The sequence below is a fragment of the Cygnus olor genome, chromosome 2 (assembly GCF_009769625.2).
Source record: "Cygnus olor isolate bCygOlo1 chromosome 2, bCygOlo1.pri.v2, whole genome shotgun sequence".
NCBI classification, from domain to species: domain Eukaryota; kingdom Metazoa; phylum Chordata; class Aves; order Anseriformes; family Anatidae; genus Cygnus; species Cygnus olor.
The window spans coordinates 107,473,700-107,500,506 of NC_049170.1; the positions used below are offsets into that span (position 1 = coordinate 107,473,700).

The window sequence follows — 26,807 nt, forward strand, 5'->3', positions numbered from 1 at the left end:
TGGGGGCTACTGTACAAAAGAAATAGAAGTACAAGAGGGAAATCCTGCCAGCACTGGAAGCAATCAGAAATGTTATTGAATGCAGTGGTTCTGTGATTTCACAGGCAATTTACCTGTACTTCAGACTAACAATGTGAATCTGGAAAAAAATGACAGGTATTGAAAATAATTTGGGAGCAAATTATCTCATGATATTTTGGAAGTGCCATGTCCAAACACATTAGAAATATGGACACGACTTATGTGGCAGAAATGCTGAAAGGCCCCTGACAAAAATGGGGGTTCCTTTTGTCATCACACAATTGTATTTATTTACTTATTTATTACAGTTTTCCCTTAAGGGTTTAAAAATATAAGGAAACCATTCAACAAAGAAAAGGCTTTATATTACCAGCAGACAAAGTCAGCATATCAGAGAGATTGCACAACCTGTTTGTAGTACCACTAAAACCTGAATTACCTGAGTGCTAGCATAAATGTTTCTACAGAACAGTGCTCGTTTTATTCTGCCTCTAGTGTACATAAGAACCTCCTTTATTAAGATGTTCTTTAACTGAATATTGATTCTACCATTATCAGCAACCAAAGGATCTTTAATGTCTATTTAACCAGTCATACGACATAGAAGATACCATGTTTTCTGATAGCTGTTACAGATAGCTGCATTGTACTCGTGGTCCTGTGGCAGTGGCATGAGATGTTACAAGCAGGCATACATAAAATTCATCAGTATCACACCATGAAAGCAGATGCTCTCATTGACTGAGGGAGAACTCCAGCTCTGGGGATCTTTTACCCTGTAGTGACCTAGTATGCTAGCACACAGCTATTGGGAAGTGTATTTCTTGGCCCTGATTTGCAGTATCCCACACATGGAGCTGTCTGACCACTCTTAAAGCAGACATCTGTGGAAACTGGCAAACGAGTACAAAAACAAATCCAAGCAATCCAGGAGATCCTGTCAACTTTTAAACTGTTCTTATACAAGAGCACACCTGGAAGCCGCACACTCTTGGACTGATTACCAGAGGGAACTGCAGGCTAAAAAATATTATATGGGCAGGCTAAAAAAACATTGGACACATTGGAAGATGAAATTCCTCAAAAAATAGTTGGCAGCAGTCTGTCACCACTTTTTTATCCTTCACATGGAGAAAAAAATCTGCTTGTAATCATGTATAAGCAAAGAATCACTTAACTAATTCAGCAAAGATATTCTGGAATCAGTATTGCTGAAATTACACTGCCACGAAACCTATAGAAAAACCTATAGAACTGAATCAGGATTTCCCTATTATGAATTCTAATTTCAATTTGACAAAAGAGCATTATGCAAAAGTTCAAAGGCTCTAGAAAGGTTATCACTGACAATATAACAACCTATTATTTTCCCCATAACGTGCTAAATTCTTTTCATGACTGGAAAGTCATGATTTCACAAAATCTCAGTGGCTTAGGGAAGACAGGAGTCTAATTCTCCCATTTCAACAGTATAATACTGTCTTTAAATGGCTGGAGAGTTAGAGAAATGTCAGCCTTGTATCAGCACAGGTTGAAAATGCCCATACAAAGCCAATAAAAACAAAGGAGACTTCTATTGCATTTTGATCAGGCTCCTTCTGTGTAGACTTAACAGTTCATCGTTCATATACAGATAAATACATGTTTTTGCTTTTCAGGTGGTTTTACTTATTTGCATGCTAGGTTTCCTGTAACTACCCACATGTAGTTTTCAATATATAGAGAGAAATGTAACTACCCAGCTTTTTAACCTGTCTCACATACTTGAATTATTTCCAAAATGCTTGATGAAATTGTGTACCAAGTGCAAGGTGAAAGGCAAGCTATACTAAAAGCCTGAAATTGTTTAAATGACAAAAACAAAAATAGAGAATTTCATCTCGCAGTCCCACCTGTTACTATTGCTTCTATTTCTCCTATCCCTCCCTCTTCACGTATCCCAGATCCATCTGACTGATCTCCACAGCCAGGCTTTTATTTCCTTCTCAGAGACAACATCTCAGTTCTAGCGTGTTTTTCACGTATGGAAGGTAGAGGGATCTGGAGGTTGGTATATCCCTGACGCTAAATCTAAATACAGACTACTGCTTGCAATGGAGACCAGACAACTCTGGCATGATAGCAGGAAGACAGCAGTAGAATTTGCATCCCGTTACTAAAAGACATCAAGGAAGATGCATCTTTTTGATGCAAGGTTACACATACAGACAAGGAGTTGTGAGACAGCCTTTAAATGAAGATCTGACACCTTTTTAGAAGCTACATTAATGAATAAGTAAAAGTTATGGGCTCAATGACATTCTTTGGCTCTGTAAAGCAGAAAGTCAGATTTGACTGCCATACTGGTCTTCTCCAAACTTGAAAAGGAAGAATACAATTTTAGCTGAAAATACCAGGTTAAAAAGAGGTAGAGGCGAGCTAAGGATATTATTACATGTGATATTGCAGTTAGCCTCAGAACATTAGGAGAAAGCGATGTGGTCTTCCTTGTGGAGTTAGCATTTATTCATGTTCTCCATAGATCATGAATAAAAACCAATCATGAAAACAAAACCAATATCATTTTCTAGTACAGAACACCTACAGCAGTTCACAGCAGTTCAAAGGCACTCTAAAATATAGTATTGATCAAACAGACAGCTCTACCATTTTTCATGTTTTACAGTCCTTCCAGAGTGGAGAACTCCCCTCCCTCCCAGACCTCAGTGTATTAGGAAAGAAATAAATTACCTGTAACCAAAGTCTGTCACTTGAACTGAATTTCCCATTGGCAGTACACTGAAAAGTAGCAAATTGTCCTGCATTGACTTCCACACTCTGAAGACGCAAGAAATGTGGAGTTTTTGCTGTCGGAAGAAGAAAAGGTATTGAATTTATGCAACACGGAAATACTGGCTATGATTAATACATGGAACGTATTTAATGGCCCGACTTTAAAAGATTCAAATCACTGACTAGACATTATATTTTAGATTGTTTTAATTTTATTATTTTATTGTTTTATACCTGGGAAAGAGCAGAACAGAAGGGTGCTATTTAATTGTTCCTGCTGTGTGAATTACCTTAGCTCAGCATCCCTTTTGCAATAACAAACTGTATTAATACAGATGATATTGAAAACTAATTGATGTTTTGAACCAAAATCTATTAGATACTTACATCACTGACTAGACAAAACAGTAAGAAGTTGAATGATGTTGTCAGGGAAACAGGTATTTCTTTTTAACCAGGTAGTATCTACAGAGGAGATGCTTTAGAATTGTAGCATACCAAACAGCTAAAATGCCAACATAACACTTCTCATCAACCACAGCTATATTCTTTAAATACAATTATTTTCAACAACACTGCAGAAAGCCAAAATACAATGCATTCTCCATCCCAGTGCTTACTTTTCATTTAGAAAGAGAAAACACTCCCAGTAAAAATGAAAGCAATACAGCTGCAAATAACCTAACAAATGAAACCGATATTCAAACAAGAACCATGTCTACTGAAGGAGGAAAGACAGCATGTGTATTTTTGTTTTACTGGAAAGAGTCAACAACATGACACAGAAAAGATAGAAATTTGACACAGAAACTCACCCTTGAAAAGGCATTATTGCACAGCCATTCAAATCCTACTGCAGACAAGGAGAATTTTTGCACTGTCTATACTAGCAGATAAGCTAGGCACGGAACATTGCTTTCAGTCATGGAAATGTTAGTACTAGCAATAAACTAAGAAACCAAACACACGCTTTCTAGCAGAGCATTGCAACTGTTTAAAGTGTTCATGACATTTTCTTAGAAGAGCTTATCACTGGGACAAATTACAGTTTTTTAGGAGTATATAAACAACCAGCTACCAGAATTCCAGAAAACACATTATTTAATACCCAGCATAAGGCAGTATAAGAAGCAGGAGATGGAATAAAATCGCCCAAGTTAATATTTAACTAAAGGAGGAAATGTTTTCATAACAACTGCTCTTCTAGCAAATTTATTAGACACAATGCTTTTCTTTTTTTTATGCACTTCCTAATGGAATTAGGACAGACAGACTTTAGGCCAAAGTCATCCTCTTCTTTGCCTACCAGACTATTACAGTCTGACTATCCAGTAAAATTCTCCATCAAGTTCCCTATTTCTCAGTCATTTTTTCTATTTCTTTTTCTTTCCCATCTGCTTTTACCCTACTTATTTTTAACTCAGTCCTCCTGAACTCTGGGAGTATGCCTTTCTGAATTACGCGGTATGGTGTAAGTAGAAAGGGTCTTTAGTTTTTTTAAAAAAAGCAAACACACACATTGATGTAAAACCTCCAACCAACCAATCACCACAACACATGCTTTTTGTGTCTACATGCAGGCTTGCTTACTACTTGGTCTTTGCCCATGCTACCCTGACAACTCCCTAGTATGTATTTTTCCCATTGCAATTTTTGTTTAAAAAGTTGATCATTCCAAAAAGTATTCTTCTGGCAATATACAGGAAGAATAGTCATTACAAGTCTTGCAAGGTTTTATCTACAAGATAGTTCAATTCCAATTCTTACACTTTTTTCAGTTTTCTTGTAGAAAATGTAACTAGTTTGATGTCTTAATGATTGGGAAAGATCTTGGAGGTCTTTTCCAACCTAAGTGATTCTATGATTTTAGGAAAGAACTGTTTCTTAAAGCTTCTGTATTGCATCATTGTCGAATTAGAACTCTACAAACTATGGGGTATAACTCAGTTTCCCCATCAGTAAGAGCTACTTGCAGGTTTACAGAACAAATGCACAGATCAAACTTCTCAAAATCTGCATAAGAAAAATTATTAGGCTGATAAAGTGATGCTTTAGACTTACCCTAGCCAAACCAAATATATAAATTCAAACTGCAAAAGCACAAATACTGCCTAACAACACGAGAGCCTGCTGTGTTTATTAGAACTAAGTGATTCAGAAATAACAGCTGCTGAGTCTGCATAACCGTCTCCACGTTTCGAGAAATGTCTATGTCTTCTTGCCACTAACACTAAAACAATTTTTATAAGGTGCTCTAATATTAACTGATAAATCACTTTTTATTTTAAACTGCAGCTCTTATAAATCGCAAAGAATGCATACAGGTACAATATATCACAAAAGGAGGGTGAACAATTACACAGAATTTGGTGCCTTTTTCCCCACTTGGTTGTTTGGCAGTAAGACTACAACCTACAACTTAATGTATGACCTAAGTAAGTCTTATTTAACCGATAGCAATTATATGAAATAATTCTTTCTGTAAGTAGTCTGTTAAAAGATACCTGTATTATTATTATATTAAAGCTTTAATTCACAAGGTTTTATTTTTATATCAGTTTTAAAAGAACTTAGGATAGTTAAGTGTTACACATCCTTAATAAGGGGAAAATGAAACATATTTGAAAAATAAGGAATGCAAAAAATGCAGAAATTTAGCTATTATCCTGAAGTATACCTGGAAATGTATCCTAAATCTTTAGTAAAGCCACAGCCATGAGCCATCTGAGTTTTCTTCCTTTTACGCTTTGGAAAAGTAGTCACATACATTCAATTCAGCTCTTGCATTGTCCATCCCCCTCATTAATGCCTCAGCTTATGGCTATTGAATTTTTGATGCTGACAGAAAGCTGTTCTACAAATCTTCATGATTCTTGTTCTGAAGGAGTCGTTAGATGACCCAGGTAGGGTCTGGGGTTCATGCCTAGTGTTCTACACAAGTTGTATATAGGGTATGTTTTCTAAGCCAGTGCGGTGTTCAAATGCTAGCAACGTTATGTACATACTCAGCTTATTTTTATAGTAGTGACATTGTTTTCTGACAATTTCAGTATCATTTGCTCAACATTTATTGAAGCACAGTAGCACATTTGGTTTAGAGGGATGACTTTAAAATAGTATGTAGGTACTTACTACAAGGATGTCCTAAAACTTTCACTTCATCAATAGCCACATATCCAGGGTGACCTGAAGTTACCACTTCAAAAACAACCTGAGAAGTGAGAAGAGAATTTCAGTTAGCAGTTTTGTGAAAGAGGAAATATAAAAATACTTTGTTATGGAAAAATACACCAACTCTTTCAACATGTTGAGAACTCCTTGAAAAAGGAAGCACAATCAGAAAAGCTTCAAAATGTGTTGTTGTTATTAAAAAGGGCCAGAATAATAAATCACGTTTTTGTGTTTATTCCGTTTTTGGAGATTTACCAGTGTGGTCATACATAGCTCACAAGAGAAATAACTACGCTCTCTTCCCCCTTATATTTGCTTTGCTAAAATAGTTACCTAAAAATCATCTTAAGTATTAAAATTCATATTTTATTTTTAATTCTTTCACTTGTGGAACACAGTCCTATTTTTATTTAATAAATGACAATTCTGCAGTATACAGAGCTTTATACAGTATCAGACATAAGCATACCTATTTTCATGAATGTATTTTCCACGCTCTTAATCTTCCACCAAATGCAGTGAATTAAGTTAAGCAGATCCATATGCCACAGTTTGTTTAATGGCTATAAATAGGTCACAAAATAAATGGACTGTTCTTGTCATTTGAATTAAGCACACTCAAAAGTAAACCTCTCCAAACTTTGGCAGCCTTAGCTTTAACAGCCCAAGAATGTTTATGTGGAATAGAAGAAAACGTGCCAGTAACATTTGCAGGTACATTTCCAAAGCAATGGACAAGAAATTCATGCTCAAATCCAGGTTGTGATTTATTATCCTTTTTTAAAAATACTTTCCTTTTGCTTGGAAAGTTAACCCTAATTTCCTCTTGTAACTAGTCTTATGAAGCACACTGAGGACGGTAAAGTTTCGAAACTACTTTTCACGTATATATTACATTTGACCTTGGAATAAATGTAGGACACTGTGAACCATAATCTTTACTGCACTTATTTCAGCAGAAGGTGATATATAATGCAAGCAAGGACAACATACAGCCCCATAATATTATATCATGGTTTCCTGCTGCTAAATAAACACTGGTAGAACCCTGATCCTGATTTTAAAACAAACCTTGAGGTGAGCTAATTCTTTTATGACCTCTTGCCTCTGCTTTCTCCAGTCTTTCTTGTTGCCTCATCAGTGGACACCAGTCCTCCTCTTTTCTCCCAAATATCACAAGATTCTTCCTAAACTCTGTCTGTCTGTTTCTCTTTCTTAAACTCATCCACCACACAGTTTTTGCAGAAACAAGTTCTGCACGACAGATTGCTCAGTCACAAACCCCTGCCTGTGGCCTTCTAAATGCTTGAAGGCACTCTGATGGCACTTAAAAGTTGGTAACTGCCAATCCAGAGGAACAGAGTGGACAGGCTATGTACTTGGCTCCTTGCGTGCAGTAGAGTACCCATAGCAAGACCATTCAAAATTTCAACGTATCTCTTTCCTACAGAGAACACTTTTCTGGTGGAAGCAGTCTGAGGAACTACCTCATAAAGCAGAAGTAAGAGAACATACTTCTTGAAGAATAACTTCAATTTAAAGACCTGGAAGAGCCTATGAAACGATAGTCATTATTACCCTCATCTTAGCAGGCTTGAAATAAAAATACAGAAAGACTGGTAACTTGCACAAAGTAACCTCGAGTTTCAATGACAGCACAAGACTGAAGAAAATGGTTATGCTGGTGCCTTTGGAGGAAGGAGGAGAATGCTCCATTTCTTAAGGAGCTACCAAGACTACTCAAAACAGAATAGGTCTGAAAGACTCTAGGGCATGAAAATTACTGCATAGTGCTGGGAAACTGCAGTTACTTCCAGGGATGTTACAACACAGCAGTGAAGAACAGGGAGTAGACAGCCAGGTCTCAGAAATCGTGGAAAAGTTCCAGGGGAAATATGCTGCCACTAAGAACGTCACTGAGCACACTCAATCCAAGGGGGGTGGCAAAGACCAGCCTACAAAAACCCAGAGGGCTCGGGACAGCTGTGTAAAAATCTTTTTGTTTCTCTCCCACATTCTCTGGTTGCTTTGAGTTTCCTCTGTGAAGAAGAAGAAAAAAAAAAAAGAAGAAAGGAAGAAGGGAGAAGGAGAAGAAGGAGAAGGAGGAGGAGAAAGAGGAAAAGAAAAAGTATAAGTAGAAGAAGAACAAGAAGAAAAAACTAAGCTAACTGCCTAATTTTTACTGAAATAGAACATTTGTTTGTTTGTGTTTTGTTTTGTCTCTTTTGGGAAACTCACTACCAGGAGATCTTCACAAAGCCACCCGAAAAGTCTGCTTGAACTATAATCCTATCACTGCAGAGGACAGGAGTTTTTTTCAGGCTCTTCATTTTCAGATATGCTAAATTGTACGAAAGTACAGGAGGTATTTGCACATACACACCTTTGAAGCAGTCAGCCAAATCATAAGTTTTCTGCTAAAAATATTACTGTCAGATAATGGGGATTTAATAAATTTTTTACAAAACTAATTAAAAGGGCCTTTTACTAAGAATTATCTGGCTTCCAACAAAACCAAATACCTAAGTAGAAGATCTCAAAATAATTTCTGCAATTCATAACTGGGGAGCTTAGCTACAGGTTCTCTGATAAGTTTTAAGTACTTCATTATTGCAATATAATCACAGAAAAAACTTGTAGATCCTGAACACAAACCAGTTCCTTTGGTTCACTGGCAGAAGAAACAACCTCAAAATAAGTACGTCTTATGACTTAATACTTATGACAACATTGAATGACTCAATGAGTGATCTAAAATATTCTGCTTTATCTCTAGACGACATACCAAAAATGTCATTACCACAAATAAACCAGGCAATGTATGAAGGAACTACCAACAGGACATGGTATTAAATTACAATTATTGTCACAAAAGAGGGCAAGTTCCAAAGAAAAGTAATATAGGTTGAAATATTCTCAGTGTAATCAGGCTTCCGTTACAAGCAATATCCAAGCTGATACCAATCTACCTGACCATAAGTTTGGGTCTTTTCTGACAGAAGACATGCTTTTTTTTAGCAAATGGAAAGAGACACTACAGCCAGCAGTGACATACCATAGCCAAAAAGACATCACTAACATGCCTTTTTCTTCTTGTATTCAAGAATGTGACACATACCACAAGTAATATAATTTCCCATCTGTTCACAGGCTGTAAAATACTATCACCTGCTGTATCCAAATCCACTATTCTGTTTTATTTAAATTAATAAATTAAGATTATGGCCTAAAAAATCTGCTTACATGAGCATGTTCCCCTTTTACAGTGAAAAAAGTAATATGATGCTACAGATGGCATGGTTCTGAAAACCCCAGTGAGGGTCCTGCATGCTGTAGGGGAGTGCTCAGGACTGGACCTAGAAGCACTCCTGGTAACTCATTTTTCCACTGAAAAGCTGTCAGGGCCGTCAGGACTATTCACAAATCCAGATCAGTTTTGCTAATAATTTCCCTAGAAATAAAACCCAGCAACTTACTTCATGTCCAGATTTCTCTAACATATCATATTTTAAAAGTCACTCGTTTAGCAAAATTTTGCCTTTTTACCCCAGACACCAAACTCTGCATTTCCTCCCAGCTTCTGCAACACCTGCGGACAATATTACAGACTGGTCAAAATAAAGGCGACATCCCAGCAGGCTGGGCAGCCCTTTGATTCTTCAGCCTTATTATTCCGTCATCTTATCAGGCAGGAAACAACTGGTTAAAACACCGAATCCGTCTGTTCAGGAAAAACCTGGGCCGAGTGCTGGCCTGGGAGCTGTTTTACACTCAGGCCTGCCTCCCAGGCCTGCCAAACAGGAAGCAGGGACACGGCCTAACATGGCGCGTCCCTGCTCCACTGAAGGGCAAAATTAGCTTCTTGCTCCTGCCGCTTCCCCCTTCTATGTATGAACAAAGGAAAGGGGCTGCTCACCAACGTGAACGCTTGCTCCTGAAAATGTGCGACTCGCGATAACTTGCCCACTCCCCAGAACAATAGGAATAAATAGTTTTTGTTAGCACACAACATCGCTTCATAAATTCCTGCCTTTGTTGTTGCAAAATCACAATGCTTTTAGTCAAAAGGTGGATTGTACCTAATATAAACACTCCCTATTTCACAGGACTTAAAATAGTGCTTTGTGAAAACAAGAAAAAGGACTGTTGGGAAAGCTCCATAACATCAGGCTCCTTTTCTGCTCCCCGGGAACCGAGCCGAGACGTGCTTGCTGCCTTCTCCTCGCTGCCTGCTCTGCTTTACCCCCACAGTGTGCTTTTGCTTGGTTATACTGGACACCAGCGATTACAAAGGTGCTGGGAAGTGGCAATGTCTTGCGGCCCTGAGGGTTGAGCAACTTCTCTCTCCCCTTTTGGACCTGTCCTAGGACTGCCCCCTTCGTTACTGGGGCTACGGCTGCCTCTTCAAAGCCACCTCAATGGAGATTTCTGACCTGGTCCTTCACAGACCATGCACAAACCTCTCAGAGCTTATTTACTTGGGCTCTCAGCAGCATTGCCACACCTACAACGTGGTTAGGCCTCACTGGTTAGGAATTTATTGTATGCCATTTGTGCCCCCATCTATCACTCCTACACAACTACCATTCAGCACTCAAAAGAGCACTTCAGCATATTAAACAACATTTAGGTGGTTGCTGCCAACCTGAGACTCCACAGAAACCTCTTAAGGGTGAACAGCACTAAAAACTGAGCTTGTAATATTCAGGCTTATTACATCTCGCTCTTCTTGTTTGTTTTTAAATCAGTTGTGGTTGAACATTTCTCTGCTGAAGGCACTGAAGTTTTCTTGGTTTAGGAACCAGGGATGGGAAAAAATACCAGGTCCTTGTTTATATGACAAAAAAGCACGTCTGCTTACTCTTGGACCTTTTTACATTGCTTTGTTTTTTTAAATTTAGATATGTGGTCTGCCCTGATGCATCTTTCTCAAAATACCTACTCCTAAATCACACAACTCAGTGAAGAAGAGCTATTTAAGATTTGTGACCAGTAGTGGTTCAAAAGGCAATATGCATTTCAAAGTTTCTTTTGAGTTCAAAGCACAGTTCAAGGACTGTAGGCGTGCAGTTTAATGCAGCGCATGCAACACATGAGAACGTGAGCGTGACCTTCACTGCGCAAGAAGCTTCATTCTTTGTCCTAGCTGGTGACTGAAGTACGTTGCATGAACAGAACTCCAAGTACAGCCTGTATAAAGCAGGGTCTGAAAGAAATGAAAGTTTAAGTCCAGATTTGAAAGGCAGGTCGGATCTACTGCTTCTTATTCCCTAAACTCCTAATTTACAGGGGAAAGTGTCAGACTGGTAAAGGGTAAATCTCATCTTAGTGTGAAGTGATATCATATAACTTCTTTGTGTCCTTACTGAAAAAGAATTCAGGAATTACTACCTGGCACTTATTTCATTTTCTAATTTCAGCTTCAGAGGAAATTATATTTAAAGAAGGTGTAGTAGCATATAGAGTAGCATACTCCACTGGAAATTATTTTTAATCATTTCAGTTCCAATTCTGGATTTTAAAACTGCAGTGTTTGTTGTTTTATTTAATCAAGATTTGTTTCAGCTCAGTGCTGCCATAGCTGACTCCCAGCAAATTACAAAACAAGTAATTCAAAATATAGAAAGTGATAGGGGGATAGTGGGTAACTTGCTATGGTGCTGTGCCACATAGCCTGCTTGCAGGGTTAGGAGCTGGAAACACAAGTCTCTCACCAAACTCAACTCTGCAGTGGCATTTCACATATTATAAAGATATAAAACTGTAAATGCTTGAAAAATGTAAAATATATTTCAAACACTACAAATTGCAAATTGGTCTGAGAATCATTAAGTAACCAGAAAGAAAAAAAAAAAAAGAAAGAGAAAGAGAGGAGAAAAACAACTCTGAAATCAACATTTTTCTTTTCCCACTATAGGATTCAAACAAGGAAAAAAATCAAAACATTAAAGGGAACAAAACCAAAAATCTCCCACCCTCTCCTCATTAGAGGAGTAACCTTTTCAGCACTAACTTTTATCAAAACGCATCAATTTTAGGGCCTTTCAACTTACTGAGACTGGACCCCAAGAACCTGAAAACAATCTTGCTACTTACAGACATCTACATAGCATTTAATCCTCTTTTTCTGTGTACATCTTAATTCTGTTCCAGTATGGAGGAGGTTGACAGAGAAGCCTTACTTTGTTTGCAGGCCACCTAAAATGGCATGATGAACTCCTTCCCTAACACAAAAAGAAGACTAGCTCCTCTAGAAAAATCTTAGCTACTTTGAAACAAATAGCTCAGAGACCAGGAGCCACAGCAGAAAAGAACAAGCTGTGCTGATTATCTTTGACCCTCAAAAGGTGCTTGGCAGCTTGAACCTGTGTTACTGCAACTATACTGTAATCAGGAGCTGGACTGCAGTGTAGACATACCCTAAAGTTAAAGGCAGATAAATGTTAAGCAGTAGCACTTAGAAGACCATTAATTAAGGAATTAATGTATCTTAATCAGCAGAATACTTCACAATTTAAGTTTAAATATGCAGTAATTAGACTACAATTAGTGTTGTTACATGCAGGTTATCACTGTGATTTATATACATAGTACAGCTTTCATATGGGGTGAAACCTACACAAATAATTACATAGTAAAAAGAAAAGTGTACACTAAGAGAAATTAATGTCTTTGTTCAGAGACTGTACTTCTAAAGAGTCAATTCTAAATGGAAACCCAATGTGAAAGGTATTAGCAAACTTGGATAACTGGTGTTACAATAATAAAACACTACTAATTATTAAATCTTTTGAATGCTTTGCATATATGTGTTAATAATATGTGGTTTAAACAAATAAATCTTTAGAAGTTGGATTAAAATTCACTCCACACTCCACAATCTAATTTCTATTCAGCTACCATTAGTGGGAGTTATTTTGCCTATGTTCTTCATGAATCAACAGCAAAATAGACTAACACCATTGTGTTTTTAAGCATCCTGGGTTGCATAAATATTACAACTCTGGAATGTTACCATACAATTTGTCTCTAGTACATTTTGGTTTCATTTGCAGCTAGACACCTTGTAGGTGTCCTATTAATGGACTGGAACTATAGAGTATTCACAAATATGCAGATGTCTATGTGAATACGCAATTTAAAACACAGCAAAGCAAATCAGACAACTACAGTGTTTTCTCTCTTCATCTACTAAAGCAGAGCCTTTTCCTGAACACTACTTCTGGGAAACTACCAGCCTTCATACATGAAAAGTTAAAAAGGCTGCTATCTTTCCTTAAACAATCTTCTCAGCAGACTGTTCTTAGTTTTGTGCAATAAGGTCAGCCAGCCGCAGATAATCCCTGGGAGAAAGTTTTGTAGCTTCTGGATTTTATGTAAAAAACACATGGTTTTGTGACAAAAGAGCTCAGAATTTTGGAATCAAAAGAGTAAGAGCTTAGGAAACAGAACCAGTGCCAGACACATATCAGATGGCCCCTTTGCTTCCTCCCACCACACATTAAGCAATCTGAGCTCCCACCTAACTTGGACATGTTCTCACAATGCTCACATATATCCTTTCTCCTCCTCCTGCTCTTCTCCCAGGTGATGCAGCTAACTTCTCACCTCCCCCCAAAACAGACTCCATGATGAAGAAAGAGCATGGAAACAGATAAAAGGAGTTCAGAAGAGCAAGTGCCAGATTCTGCACCTGGGATGGGGCAACCCTGGCTGTATGTACAGACTGAGGGACAAGATGTTGGAGAGTGGCCCCACAGAAAGGGATCTGCAGGTTCTGCTTGACAGCAAGCTGAATACAAGCCAGCAGTGTGCCCTGGCAGCCAGGAGGGCCAACCATGTCCTGGGGTGCATCAGGCACAGCACTGCTAGCCGGTCGAGGGAAGGGATTGTCCTGCTCTGCTCTGTGCTGGTGCGGCCTCACCTCGAGTGCTGTGTGCAGTTTTGGGTGACACAATGTAAGCAGGACATAAAACTGTTAGAGAGTGTCCAAAGGAGGGCTACAAAGATGGTGAAGGGCCTGGAGGGCAAGATGTAGGAGGAGCGGCTGAGGTCCCTTGGTTTGTTCAGCCCCGAGCAGAGCAGGCTGAGGGGAGGCCTCATGGCGGCCTGCAGCTCCCTCACGAGGGGAGCGGAGGGGCAGGCGCTGAGCTCTGCTCTCTGGGGACAGTGACAGGACCCGAGGGAACGGCATGGGGCTGGGACAGGGGAGGGTCAGGCTGGGTGTTAGGGAAAGGTTCTGCACCCAGAGGGTGGTTGGGCACTGGGACAGGCTCCCCAGGGCAGGGGTCACAGCACCGAGCCTGCTGGAGTTCAAGAAGTGTTTGGACAACGCTCTCAGACACAGGGTCTGTTTTTTGGGTGGCCCTGTGTGGAGCCAGGAGTTGGACTCAATGGTCCTTGTGGGTCCCTTCCAGCTCGCGATATTCTGTGATTATATGATTCTATGAGAAACAATGAGAAATTGCAAGTGTCACCAGGTGAGTGAGGAAATTGCATTAGAGATTTCTGAGAGAACAGAAGCAAACCAAAATAGAGGTGACTGACCATAAGCTACGAAATTGAGAGCTTCCTCAAGAATAAATTATCTTATCTACATCAAAACCAGTGAAGCTATACTATTTTATACTAATTCCTTGGGTCTCCACAGATATTGCTATAGCATAAGACATTTTGGCACATCAGCTAAATTGCAGTATGTTAGCAGGTATAATTTCAGACCGTATGCAGCAAATGCAAAGAAAATGACTTACTATATTCCTCAGCGAACAAAATACAGATTATGTCAAAATATCTATATTTTCAGAAGCTAAGAAAGTACATGGAGTCCATTACTAACAGACTCAGGTGTCTATTATGTATCAGCTAATGCATGGTAATTTCTCAAACTGCAGTACCTGATCCAAGCATATAAGGGTTCACCTATGAATAAGGGTGAACATACAGAGTTCAGGTCTCAAGGGGGGAATTGGATTAGTAAGGTTATCTTTCTATTTCAATGTTCAAATATCCATATTCCTCAGATATCAGTTAGATGTATCATGTTGTTAGAAATCTGACACAGATTATTATTATTATTACCAACAACAGATTTAAAACTCTTTGGGCTTGCTGTATTTTTTATCAAAATTTTAATTTAGCTTAAAATTTACTAGTAAAAGTATAGGCTTCTTCTCTTAAAATTCCCTTGTCCACATTATCATTTTGGTTCAGAGCTTTAGCGAGACTTTGAAACACATTCTTTATTTTCACTGACTGTTCACAGAGCAGTTTGGCTGCATCCAAACTGGACTCTTTTCAGAAGAAATTACATTGGAATTTCCTCTACTAACTCGGTACAAACCCAGGTGGGGACATTATAGAGTAACAGAATCATACGTTGGAATCATCATTTAGATTGGAAAAGATCTCTAAGACCATCTAGTTCAACTTTAGCACTGCCAAGTCCACCATTAAACCATGTCACTAAGCTCTATGTCTAACATGTTTTTTGAAGACCTCCAGGGATGGTGACTCAATTACTTCCCTGGGCAGGCTGTTCCAATACTTCACAACCCTTTCAGTGAAAAATTTTCCTAATATCCAACTTAAACCTCCCCGGCGCAACTTCAGGCCATTTCCTCTTGTCTTATCACTTGATGCTTGTGAGAAGAGCCTGTACCCCACATTTCTGTAGCCTCCCTTCAAGGTAACTATAGGAACAATAAGGAACAATAAGGTCTCCCCTAAGCCTCCTTTTCTCCAGACTAAACAACCCCAGCTACCTCATCCGCTCCTCATAAGACTCATTCTCTAGACCCTTTACCAGCTTCGTTGCCCTTCTTTGGACATGCTTCAGCACCTCAATGTCCTTCTTGTAGTGAGGGGCCCAAAACTGAACACAGCACTCGAGGTTCAGCCTCACCAGAGCAGAATACAGAGGGACAATCGCTTCCCTGGTCCTGCTGGCCACGCTATTTCTGATACAAGCCAGGATGCTGTTGGCCTTCTTGGCCACCTAGGCACACTGCTGGCTTATTCAACGAGCTATCAACCAATACCCCCAGGTCCCTTTCCGCCAGGCAGCTTTCTAGCCACTCTTCCCCCAGTCTGTAGCATTGCACGGGGTTGTTGTGACCCAACTGAAGCACCCAGTACTCATGATCCAGACCAAGGCATAAACGACACAGTCGCATGTTCACTCAGCACCTGCAAAATATACACGCACCGTCTAACTCTCCTGAACCACACAGAAAGCTCACAAATACCCCCAGGAGATGCCATGTTACCAAGCACCCAGTTATATCCCATGTCAGCCACGAAATTGTCTGTGGGATGCTCTGCTCTTCTCCTATTGTCCACCAAGGCTAACAACACAGACCACTCCTCATTTCATTCAAGACAGAAAGGCTCTTTCACACCACTGGAGGACATTCTCAACACTGGCATCAGAATCATAATATAGGGCCCACAACCTTGCTGAAAGGTGCCCTTTCAGCTTGTGAGAGGTAAAGTTGTGGCTAAACCAAGCTTGGACTCTGTGGTCGGGATATGGCCTCATGCTCCAGAGAGGCAAGTAGTACACAGTTTCTCCCACAACGGTGAGGAGAACCTGAGCTTTGTTCTTCTGGAAAAGGTGCCAGTATCCCTCCATCGAGTCTACGTCCAGTTACAGAAGATCAACACCATGAGTCCTTCCAGTGAAGTTTGCTGAACTGTCCATTAACTTACCCTGGATCCCCTTCAAGAACCCCTTGATGAACTGTAGTGATTCCTAGACACCTTGGGCAGAAAGCCGCACTGGGTGTGAACACGTACCCTGTCAGTACTCCCTACACAACCCAGGAACACACTAATAGACGCAAGAAGAAATGACAATTCCCAGATCTCTGTCACTGCTACAGTGCGCCTGCCCAGTTTGAAGCTGGTTAGCCAGCAACCAGTATGAATCATGGATTGTAAGGACAGTGAGCAGTCACACTCTTAAACAAAGGAATGTGGGACTTTGTTCAGGGATCCTGAATTTTTACACAAGAATGACAAAGTTGTGGTGCAATCCGACAGGAGATCAACTCAACAGCATGCTTTTTTGGGTCTTTTTTGCACCCACTGCCAGGTATCCCATGTTCCAAGGACACGATGGTCAATTGTGGGTGAAGCAGTCACAGGGGAAAGGATTCCAGAAAGTAATTCAGCTTGTGTGTTGTTTTATTCCTTTGATAAAAAAAGGGTTCAAAAGGAAGAGCTTCAGTTCCCTTGAGATATATTCACAAATCAGCTGCTGCAGACACAGGAGAAAGTCCACTATTACCCCACAGAGTATCTTCCAGTGGACACTGCCAAACTCATTCTGAAAATATGGATGGGGCAGCAAACACCTGGTCACTCATGCCACATGGGATCAGAAATGGGACTCTACCACATGTGATACTGGTGGTCAGGGCATCGATGTAGGAATTAAGATGCTGTCACCCTCTGCATAACACACACACACAAAGCACCGTGGAAGGACAACATTGCACTTCCTAGGGAGGTCTGCAGCTAAAGAACCCCTATCTTTGAGATAGCTTTCCTCCAGAAAGCTTCAAAGCATAGGTATAGTGACAAATTTTAGCCCATGGGACCAAACTAAATCCAAACCAAGCTTTCCACACTGCAAGTGAAGATGACAGGAGCCTGAACAACAACTTAGGTCTGCTCCTATTACAGCAAATCACTTGTTCACGTAGACAAAGACTGTATTTTCATGGGAAGGAGAAAAATTGTTGAACTACTGTACAACAGTAAATAACTCTATAATCTTTAAACTTTCCTACAGAGAAGCAGCACTCTAAGGAACTGGCAAGTGAAATTCTCACTAAATCTTTAGGACGTAATCAGAAGCACATTCCTATGATAGTAACTGTTCTATTTACGATTAGTATTGAACAGAACAAATGGATATTGCATTCAAACTGAAGACTCAAACTGAGGATTCAAAGGACTCTGCTGATTCTAAAGCAACAAGTATTGCTCATCTAAATCAAACTTGAAGACTCTACTGCAGTAAAATCTATCGACATTCAATTCCAGCATCCCTATGAACTGAAAGAATGAGTGAATTTATTGGAGAGAAACTAAGGTGATTGACTGGAATCAATGGCAAAATTTCTGAATTGTTTCAATCTGATTATTTCATCTGCGTTTAAAGTGTGTGTGTGCATACATCTCATACACTTCTGTAAATATATGTAAACATATAAACACAGCCATATTCATGTAAAAACATTTAGCATCATCTGCAAAAATGTAATTAAGATAAAGATCAACAAAACACTGAAACATATTTTGATTTAAAGTCAAAATGGTAATTAAGAGCAGGTGCCTACTATGAGGAACAAAAATTCATAAAAAATAAAGCATACCTGATAAAAATGGGGCCAGAAAGTGCTAATTGCCAGTTCTGCTCTGTTCCAAGTGCCAGCAGTAGATGTGTTCCAGACTGGGTTACCAATAGGACCATCATTAACTTTCACATATACATTCAAAATGCCAGGGCTAGATCCACTCTTGCTTGCAACATAATAGTGGAAATCAATACAATGTGTGTCATTTTCTTTTAGATGGGGCAGCAGGAGGTGAGCTTTCTGTCCTGCAAATCTCCCAGATGTATTCACCAACATGAAAGAACCTGCAAAACAAAGTCACTGTTTCAGTTTCTTCATTATTTTAATTTCTTCTTCCTATTACAACAATTCACAATTAAAGCATCGTTAAACAAATGATCATTTTGCCTTGCTTCTGCTAATATAATAGTAATTTGTATTTAATCTCAAATTACTTTTGCGAATCTCAAGATAATTTTCCAAAGCCAGTAAATATTAGAATCCTTATTTTACATATGGAAAAAGAAGGAAAAACAAAACAACAAACCCCCCTGCAGTGATCTTCACTGCACTGAATCTACAGATGTTAGGAGAAAATCAATTGCAGGTGGCAACTATCTGAGCATTTCCCCACGCTGAGTCCCAGTGAAATCGGGGACAATTCTATGTGCATAGATGCTGGGATGCAGTAGCTAATAGAGATGTGGCCTAAAATGTTCTTAGCCACACTCCAGCTTACCACCAGCTACTTCCTTTAAAAATGAAGCGTGGACACTTAATTATAATTATCCCATGGTCTCAAGAGCTGAGAAAAGAAGGAAGAACAGAAAATACCCAGCAAATTGTTAAGTTGTATAAAAAAAAAAAAAAAAGGTGGGAGGGAGGGGGGGTGGGGCTGGAGGGAATATTGCAGTAGGATCCTAACTTCAAAACCAACGAGAAATGTAAAGGTATAAACAAAGGTATACATAAAGTAACACTTGAACAACCCTCACAAGAGCATCCAGTCAACTTATGCTCTACTTTTTAGTGCCTATTAATGCATTTCATTGAAGTGTACCTTCAAAATAATCAACTTACAGAACAGATGTGCAATTTAAAATCTGAATGACTACACAGTCATTTCATTAGAATAATTAGAAAATCACAAAGTGATTTTCAAGACATTCATATCACTGTGATGAAAAAACCCAAAGCCAAAGGAAAGAATTCTACTAATACATACACTGAGATACCATAGAAGGAAATAAAATTAAACATAATGTCTACTTTCAAACGAGGACTTCTCAATGCAACACAATGAAACATAGAACTAAAAAGGTACGTTAAACCCTGCATTTTTCATAAAAGTCCAAAGAAAATGGATATGTTATAGATGCATGCTAAAAATCCATAACTACATGCTTTTATAAAAATACAAGCACACACATTTCTCAAGCAGTTACTAGAAAACAACTTTTTTTCTTTTTCAATTTGATGTGCAATGATACCCTGGAATTTGAATAGGATGCAAACTCTTAAGTCATTTCTGGAAATGGAATGTAAGTATCGAGAACTTCCATCCAGACTGCACCTTTATCATAAGTAGGTTTAATTATTCAATAATACAGTTTTGCAGCTACTCTAAATTATTTATCAAGTATAACTTCTCATTAATTTTCAATCCAGACAAAATAATTGAGTTTCTAAAGTTGACAAAAACTTAAATGAAATGTGATACAAAGGAATCTGAATGTTTTACTACCTAAAAGGCAAAATAACACACTGGGACAATTCCTTACGCATTAGTAATGTAAGCCAAAGTCACTGAACATGCTTCTCCAATTAAAATCTCATACTACATTTAAAATTAATTTCAATTTTTCGGGTTCCTAATACTGGCTTTTCATACACCCCTAAGTTGTTTTGTTTTGTTTTGTTTTTTTTAATTTTCAATTTAGCAGAAAGAAAGAAAGGAATATTCTTCAAGTGCTTTTCTATGCAAGGATTGGTTTCCACAGGCATCTGATTACAGTGTCCTTGAATCGACAGCACGTACGTCTATAGCATGTTATTCCTTGCTGTGTTTCAGTAGTCTAAAATGCAGGAGGGCCCCAATCAGGAGAAAAAAAGAGACCCCACCCCCACACCCCAAGCACTGCAGATGCAGCAGCCAGGAGGTGGTATCCTTGCTCCTGACCTAGTGGCACGAGGACAGTGAGGAATGCCATTTATTATTTTCTGCTGGCTTTACACACACGCTCTCCCTGTTTCAGCCTGTCACAACAGCACACCATTTTCATGCAGCATGCTCTATGTGTTTTTGACTTCTAACACAAACATCTTCAAACGTTTCAGTCCAGGAAGCATGAAATTAACTGCCGCAAAGACACAACAAGAAGACTCCTGTCCTCAGTTTCGTGTGTACAGAGAAGACTAACCAAGTTAGCAGTACTCAGTCTTTCCACTCCTTGCTTTAGCAGGATGGTTCCTAAGTTGTGCATGGTCTTGGGATGATCGAAGTATAAAATCTCCCTGTGCTGGTATTTTAGATCCTGTTGCTCAATAATTAACTAGGATGCTGAAGGGTGAAGAATGAATAGGCAGCCAGCTAGAACAAGAATTATTCCTGTTATATTACCAGTAACACATTTCTCCATCTTCATAACACAACAAAAGGTTTAAAATAAAGCCCACAAAAGTATATCTGGGCATAAAGAGAAAGCAAATAAATTTTACGTTTAGCCACGTGGATCTTTGCTTTAAGCACGCAGGAAATAAACCAATATTCCTTCCGTCATTTAGGACGTACCCTGCTGTTCAATTAGTTCATTTCAACTTAAAATACAAAACCTTTGAAATAGTTATCATTTGCTATCAAGACAACAGTTACAGTGTTTGTGAGTTCATTAAAAACTATCTGGCCAGCTTTTTCTATCTTAACACTAAGAATGCTGTGGAGAAAAGTACATCTATTCTTAGCCACCTTGAAATTTCAAACAAGCATCTACCTGATAACCCAACCAATTTTATACCTGCTTGAGAGAAGTATCTTGTTAAGAACTATTTAACTTCTATCATCCTGAATAATGCAGTATGGAGTGCACAGCTGAACCATGTGACAAATTATCAGGAGCTTAAGAGAAGGAATATTTTGAATATATCTATAACTCCCTTGTTGAAAGTGAAAAAGTACAAAAGAATGTCACCGTAAACAGTACAAATCTTACTTTCCCCTTTGTAAGAACACAGAATCTTTTAAGAGAACTAAATTAAGCTGCAGTGTGTCTTTCAGATATGCTGTTTTAGTTTTTTTGCTAGGAAGTATCTGGCAAGCTCTTCCTACTTCATGAGGCAAGGAGTAGGAGACAGTGACGTACATGCATCCTTTTAATTGTTTAACTGAACTACGGGCTGAATCTCAGGAAATGAGACACACAAAAGTGCCCCTAAACTCCACCAGGCAGCTCTTTTGGGACAGTTTAATCCCAGTCGCAAAGGTCTAACCAACCAACACTTCCAGAAGCTGAAGTTTCTTTTGTTCCAGCACATCTGCAACAGCACGTTCACCCACATTCAGTCATCTGGGGTATTCAGTCATCTAGCACGAGTTGATTAAGTAAACTGTAATAAGCGTGCTGTTTCAAACACAGCAACTTCTATTCTAAGCCTAAACAAAGCCTCTAGACAGCACTTAAGGTAATGTTGCCGATGAAACCAGGCATGTTAGAAGATGAATACAGGAACACCTGAGTGTAAGAAAGATCCTGGCTTCAGAACAAAGAGCAACAGAAGAGACTTCTTGTATCAGGTGTGGGGCATGGCATGTGTGAACCAGAAAGAAACCCCCAAATGCCTGTACTTTAAGCTACCTGAAATCAGCCCACTTAATGCACAGCCATTTCAAGCTAGCGAAGGAAGAAAAACTTTGAAATTGCATGCTTTGCTCGAAGTACAAGAATGTGCTGGCTGCCTAGGATAGCCAGCACAGCTCTTGTGAAGATAAATGCTTAGGTCTCCTTCTCCAGAAGGCCAGCTGGATGTGAAGCATGGGCACAAGAAGCCCCAGGTACACCCAACCCGCAGCTCATGGGCAAATCTAAATGTCAGAGGAAAGCTACCGATGTTCTGGGGGTCTGACTAAAGTTAATCCAAAAGAAAACAAGGGTAATAAATGTCATGGAAGCCCCCAGTTGGCTCCTTAACCCTTTATTAGCCCTTACCCTTGAAAGGCGGCCATCTCACGAAGGAATTCTATCTATTTTGTTTGGCAGTACCCATCTTTCCCTTCATGGGAACTCTGATAAAGATCAAATTTCAGAGGTAAAAATACATGAAATAATCAGGTGTAAGTGCAAGCAAATTCTGTAAAATCAAGGCAAAAATCTTGATGCGCAATGCATTAGAATTTAGACCTTAGTTTCTACACCTACTTTTAACTATGGATCTCTCCACAAGAAAGAAAAACAAACTAATATGCATTAAAAAGAAAAGGCATAATCATTGGACAGAAACTATTACATGCATTTTACTTGAAACCATACAGCGTCTGCAAAGGAAAGAAAAAAAGTGAATTGAATCCATTAAAATCTTTCTTACAATATTTTTTTTTCAGATCAACTTGTCTTCAATGTTAAGTCGTAGAAATTTTCTCTTACAACTTTTACTGTTGTCATCTGTTAAACTGATTGCTAAAATAATACTATACCAGATGGTTACATAAATCTAAAACATGTGGATAAACTCCATATGCAAATACCTAAACACCTAATTTTGACTGAAAAAAAAAAAATAAATAAAGGAGTTCTCAGCCTTGAAAGGAAAAAAACTCACGACATACTTTCTTTGCTAGAGGGCATTAGCAGAGAGTAGATTGGTTCTCCAGCATTGTTTATTCCACGTTTGGGCACCTGACAAACACACTGCAAAAAATAAACTCAAGTATTCACTGGTGTATCAACTAGGTAACAGTTACCTGTAAGGGAATGGAAGCTAGAGTAAGATTTCAATAAGAAAACACTCAAAATTATAATCAATGCAGTACTCCTAAGAAGAGATAGTAAATGCACATACTACCATAAATATATTCCTTTTAAACTGAATTATTTCCCTAGATGTACTTTCATGTTTAAACACATGGATGATGACAGTTTCCTTAGTCAAAAAGTTTAAAAGGGATATACCTGGGTGCAGTGCTTAACTCTACGTTTAGGCACTAAATGCAAATTAATAGTTCAAAACGACACACTGAAATCAAACAAATAAAACCTAAGGTAGCTGATGGTCCTCAGCATCCATTAAGTTCAGGCTTCTTTAATCCACATTTATTAAAAGTCACAGAGTTGCTAAGTCATCCATATTTCATCATTTTACCTAGAGGGTTTAAATCTACAAACTGGTGGGTTTGCTACAGTTACTGTCGTTGTTTACAGTTCCCCACTGCACAATGTTCCAGCAGTAATTCAGCAAATATTTGGTACACTGAAATATTAATTTGAAGATACAACACTTGAGAAAGACAATGCAAACTAGAGTTGGTCCAGAGTAAACAGGCAATTGAATGTCCCAGTAATTCTCATTAACATCAATGGAAATTTTCTGTGAGGCAAGCACGGAGGAAAATGAAAATCCTCCAATATTTATTCCAGCAGTTAGCCAGCATTAAATAGTATCGTGACAGATCTTACTAGGGTTTTGTACACAAAAAGATGCCCAAAAGATAGAGTGACACAAGAACAGCAAAAAAAATGCCAGTACGTGTTTAAAAAAAAAAAATCTGACAACTGGAAAAGCAATATACACTTCCACAAAAATGATGGAAATGGCACATGAGAGATTTCCCAGTCGCTTCTGCAAGTTTTTACTGTGTCACATCACCTTGTTAAGAGACACTTTGTATACTTGGAATGTCAAATCCGATGAAATTGAATGCAATATCGTTTTTCATGCATGAAGAAAAAGTGACTACTGAGCAAAGAAAGTTACTTTGTTGATTTTTTCACAAGTCCTATACATGGTTGAGCACAAATGATTAGTTTTCCTTCCAGACTGTAACAGACATAACCTACCCAGGAACTGCGATTTCACTAATACAATAATAAATAGAAGAAAAATAGTACTGGAGTTTGACTTATGTAAGCATCAATGTTTGATGATTTTGTCTCTCAATATTTGAAAAATGTGCTAAATGAAGCAAAGCAGAAATTCTGATTTTAATCATGGATATTCTGTGTATTACCTTATTAACAAAACAACCTTCAGGTACAGAAATGTTTCTCTGTAAGGCTGAAAGGTATCGAAGAGCCCCATTATCAAAAATGCTCTGATTACGTAGTTACAAAGGGTATTCTTCATTAACTAAACAGCATTCCCTAAATGCCAGCCAGCCCTAGAGCTGTCACTCACTGCAGGTGGGTACCACCATGGTATCATTTCTACCACGACTACTGTGAGTGCCCAAGACTAGACATGACTGCCCAAGACACTGGAACTGCTGTGCATTTGCAGATGAATTGCAAGGCTCAAGCATAACGGGTCCCACTTTCAGATAGTGCAGTCAATATATCTGTTCTTTTATTCATTATGTTTTTTATATATATACATGGATGGATCATCTTGGAAGTACTGCAGAAAGCAGAAAACCTGAATTTGATGACAGGTAACCTTGCACTCTTAATTCCCAAAGCCAGTAAACAGAAGAGTTTTGCTCTTCAGTATTTTTTTCCTACAACTTATTATGTTTACAGATAAAGGAAAATATCTTTTCAGGTAGCACTTGAAATTCTGGTGTTGATGTAATTTGGGAAACTTCTCAAAGCATGGCTAACAACAGCACCTGAAGAACCAGGGACTTCTGCTCAGATGCCATGCTGTAGATAACTCTACATAAAAATCAGTGCAATTTGCACCATCAAATGGAAAAACAAGTGTGCCAAAATACACTAGTTGAAAGTCTTCCTTTCAGTGTCTCAACTAATATCTATCATTCTGTTAATTAACTTACAAAACATTCATTTCTCAGCTGAATTGTAAGCTTTCTCTTGAGTATCACTTATCCACATTAAATTTTAAGTTATAATTTTAACCATTATTAATTATCAATCCAAAATAAAAAAAATCATCCCAACTATTTAGATGTTTCTTCCAAATGTTCAACTACTAACACTCTTGAAAAAATCTGTTCAACCATTCCAGCATAAATCCTGTACACTGTTTGAAAAATGGATCAATCTTCTTCTACCCATAATGCCATCTTCATTTTAGCTGAACAACTAATAAGCCTTATAATTCTTTCACCAAATTCAATTTCTTCAAATTCTTCCTCATCTAATATGCACAGACACATCTTCCATTATTTTGTTCGAAATTCTTTTGATCAAATACAAACATGAAATCACATATTTCTGAGTCATATATTTCTACAGTCACTTTTCCAATAACCAGTAACGTCTGAAAGAACTGCTTACTGAAGAACGCTGTTTGTTTTTCCAACCCTTTTCAATATTTAATGAATTTTGCTATTTGTTCTATAGTCTTTGTTCTGTTTCCTTCATGACTCTTCTACATTTTCAAACACTATATTGATATTTTGGAGGCTTTTTCTTATATGACTAATATTACCTCTTTGCAACAAGCAAGCAATGTATACAAAGTCCATACGCACAAAGTTCAGAAGCTATTCCAGGAAACAACTGCATATGGACAAATTCTGACAGAATTCTGTCAGAAGTTTCAGATTCAACTTCTGAACTAATCATTGTATTTTAGAAAAAAGAGAAAGCAAAGTAAGAAGAGGCAAAGCATCCATATGTTGGAGTACACTGCATGCTAACTGACACAAACAAAAATATCCCCCGGTGCAGAGTTTACCCGCAAATAAAATCATGAAGGTTAGAGGTGAAGAGGAGAAAATGAAGTGAGGGAAAGGGGGATGTGATTTATCACGGAAAATGTAGCAAGAAAAAATTCACAACTCCAGGGTAGACAGACCAAGACCCAGGGAGACTTTTAAAATGCAAAGTTATCCAGCAGCATCTCGATGGGACTGAAAAAGACCAATACAGGCTGAGCACCCTATGGATGGAGCAGGTAGACATATGAAACTATCAATTACAACTAGCCGAAATTAGACAACAATGCTGATCCTTCCAAAGTCTCCTTCACATAGAATAATATGAAAAGGGATTGGACTCATTTCTACTCTCAAGCTTGACGAGAGAGCCTTTAGCAGAGGGGGCTCTGTGTTTCCAAGATGAGGGCGTTCCCCCCTATGGGGCTGTCACAGTGGATGCCCCCCAGCCCACTTTCAAGTAAGTACACAAACAGAGTAAGAACAAAGACATTGAACATACACATCCGAACTAGGGGAAACCATGCACTGTAAAGCATTTCCTCTACCCTCCACTGCTGACAAAGGACTGGAGATAGTTTATGCAAAAAAAAAGAGAAGCCAACATTTTTGTCCTACAGCTGGATGGCTGGTATGCAGAAAATGATGAGTCTCTGCCTTGTGAACCATTA

General features: G+C 38.6%; 1 protein-coding gene across 13 annotated transcripts in view; it reads right to left on the bottom strand.

The window, feature by feature from the left end:
• The window catches only part of PTPRM (protein tyrosine phosphatase receptor type M), a 484,682-nt gene that overhangs the window by 311,986 nt on the left and 145,889 nt on the right, over nt 1–26,807 (bottom strand). For all 13 annotated transcript variants that reach the window (XM_040550056.1, XM_040550055.1, XM_040550065.1 and 10 more), the window contains exons 3-5: nt 18,348–18,613; nt 5,926–6,004; nt 2,752–2,867 (exon numbers count right to left, since the gene is read on the bottom strand). In XM_040550056.1, coding sequence (XP_040405990.1) covers nt 2,752–2,867; nt 5,926–6,004; nt 18,348–18,613 — 461 coding nt within the window. The remainder of the gene's footprint in view (nt 1–2,751; nt 2,868–5,925; nt 6,005–18,347; nt 18,614–26,807) is intronic.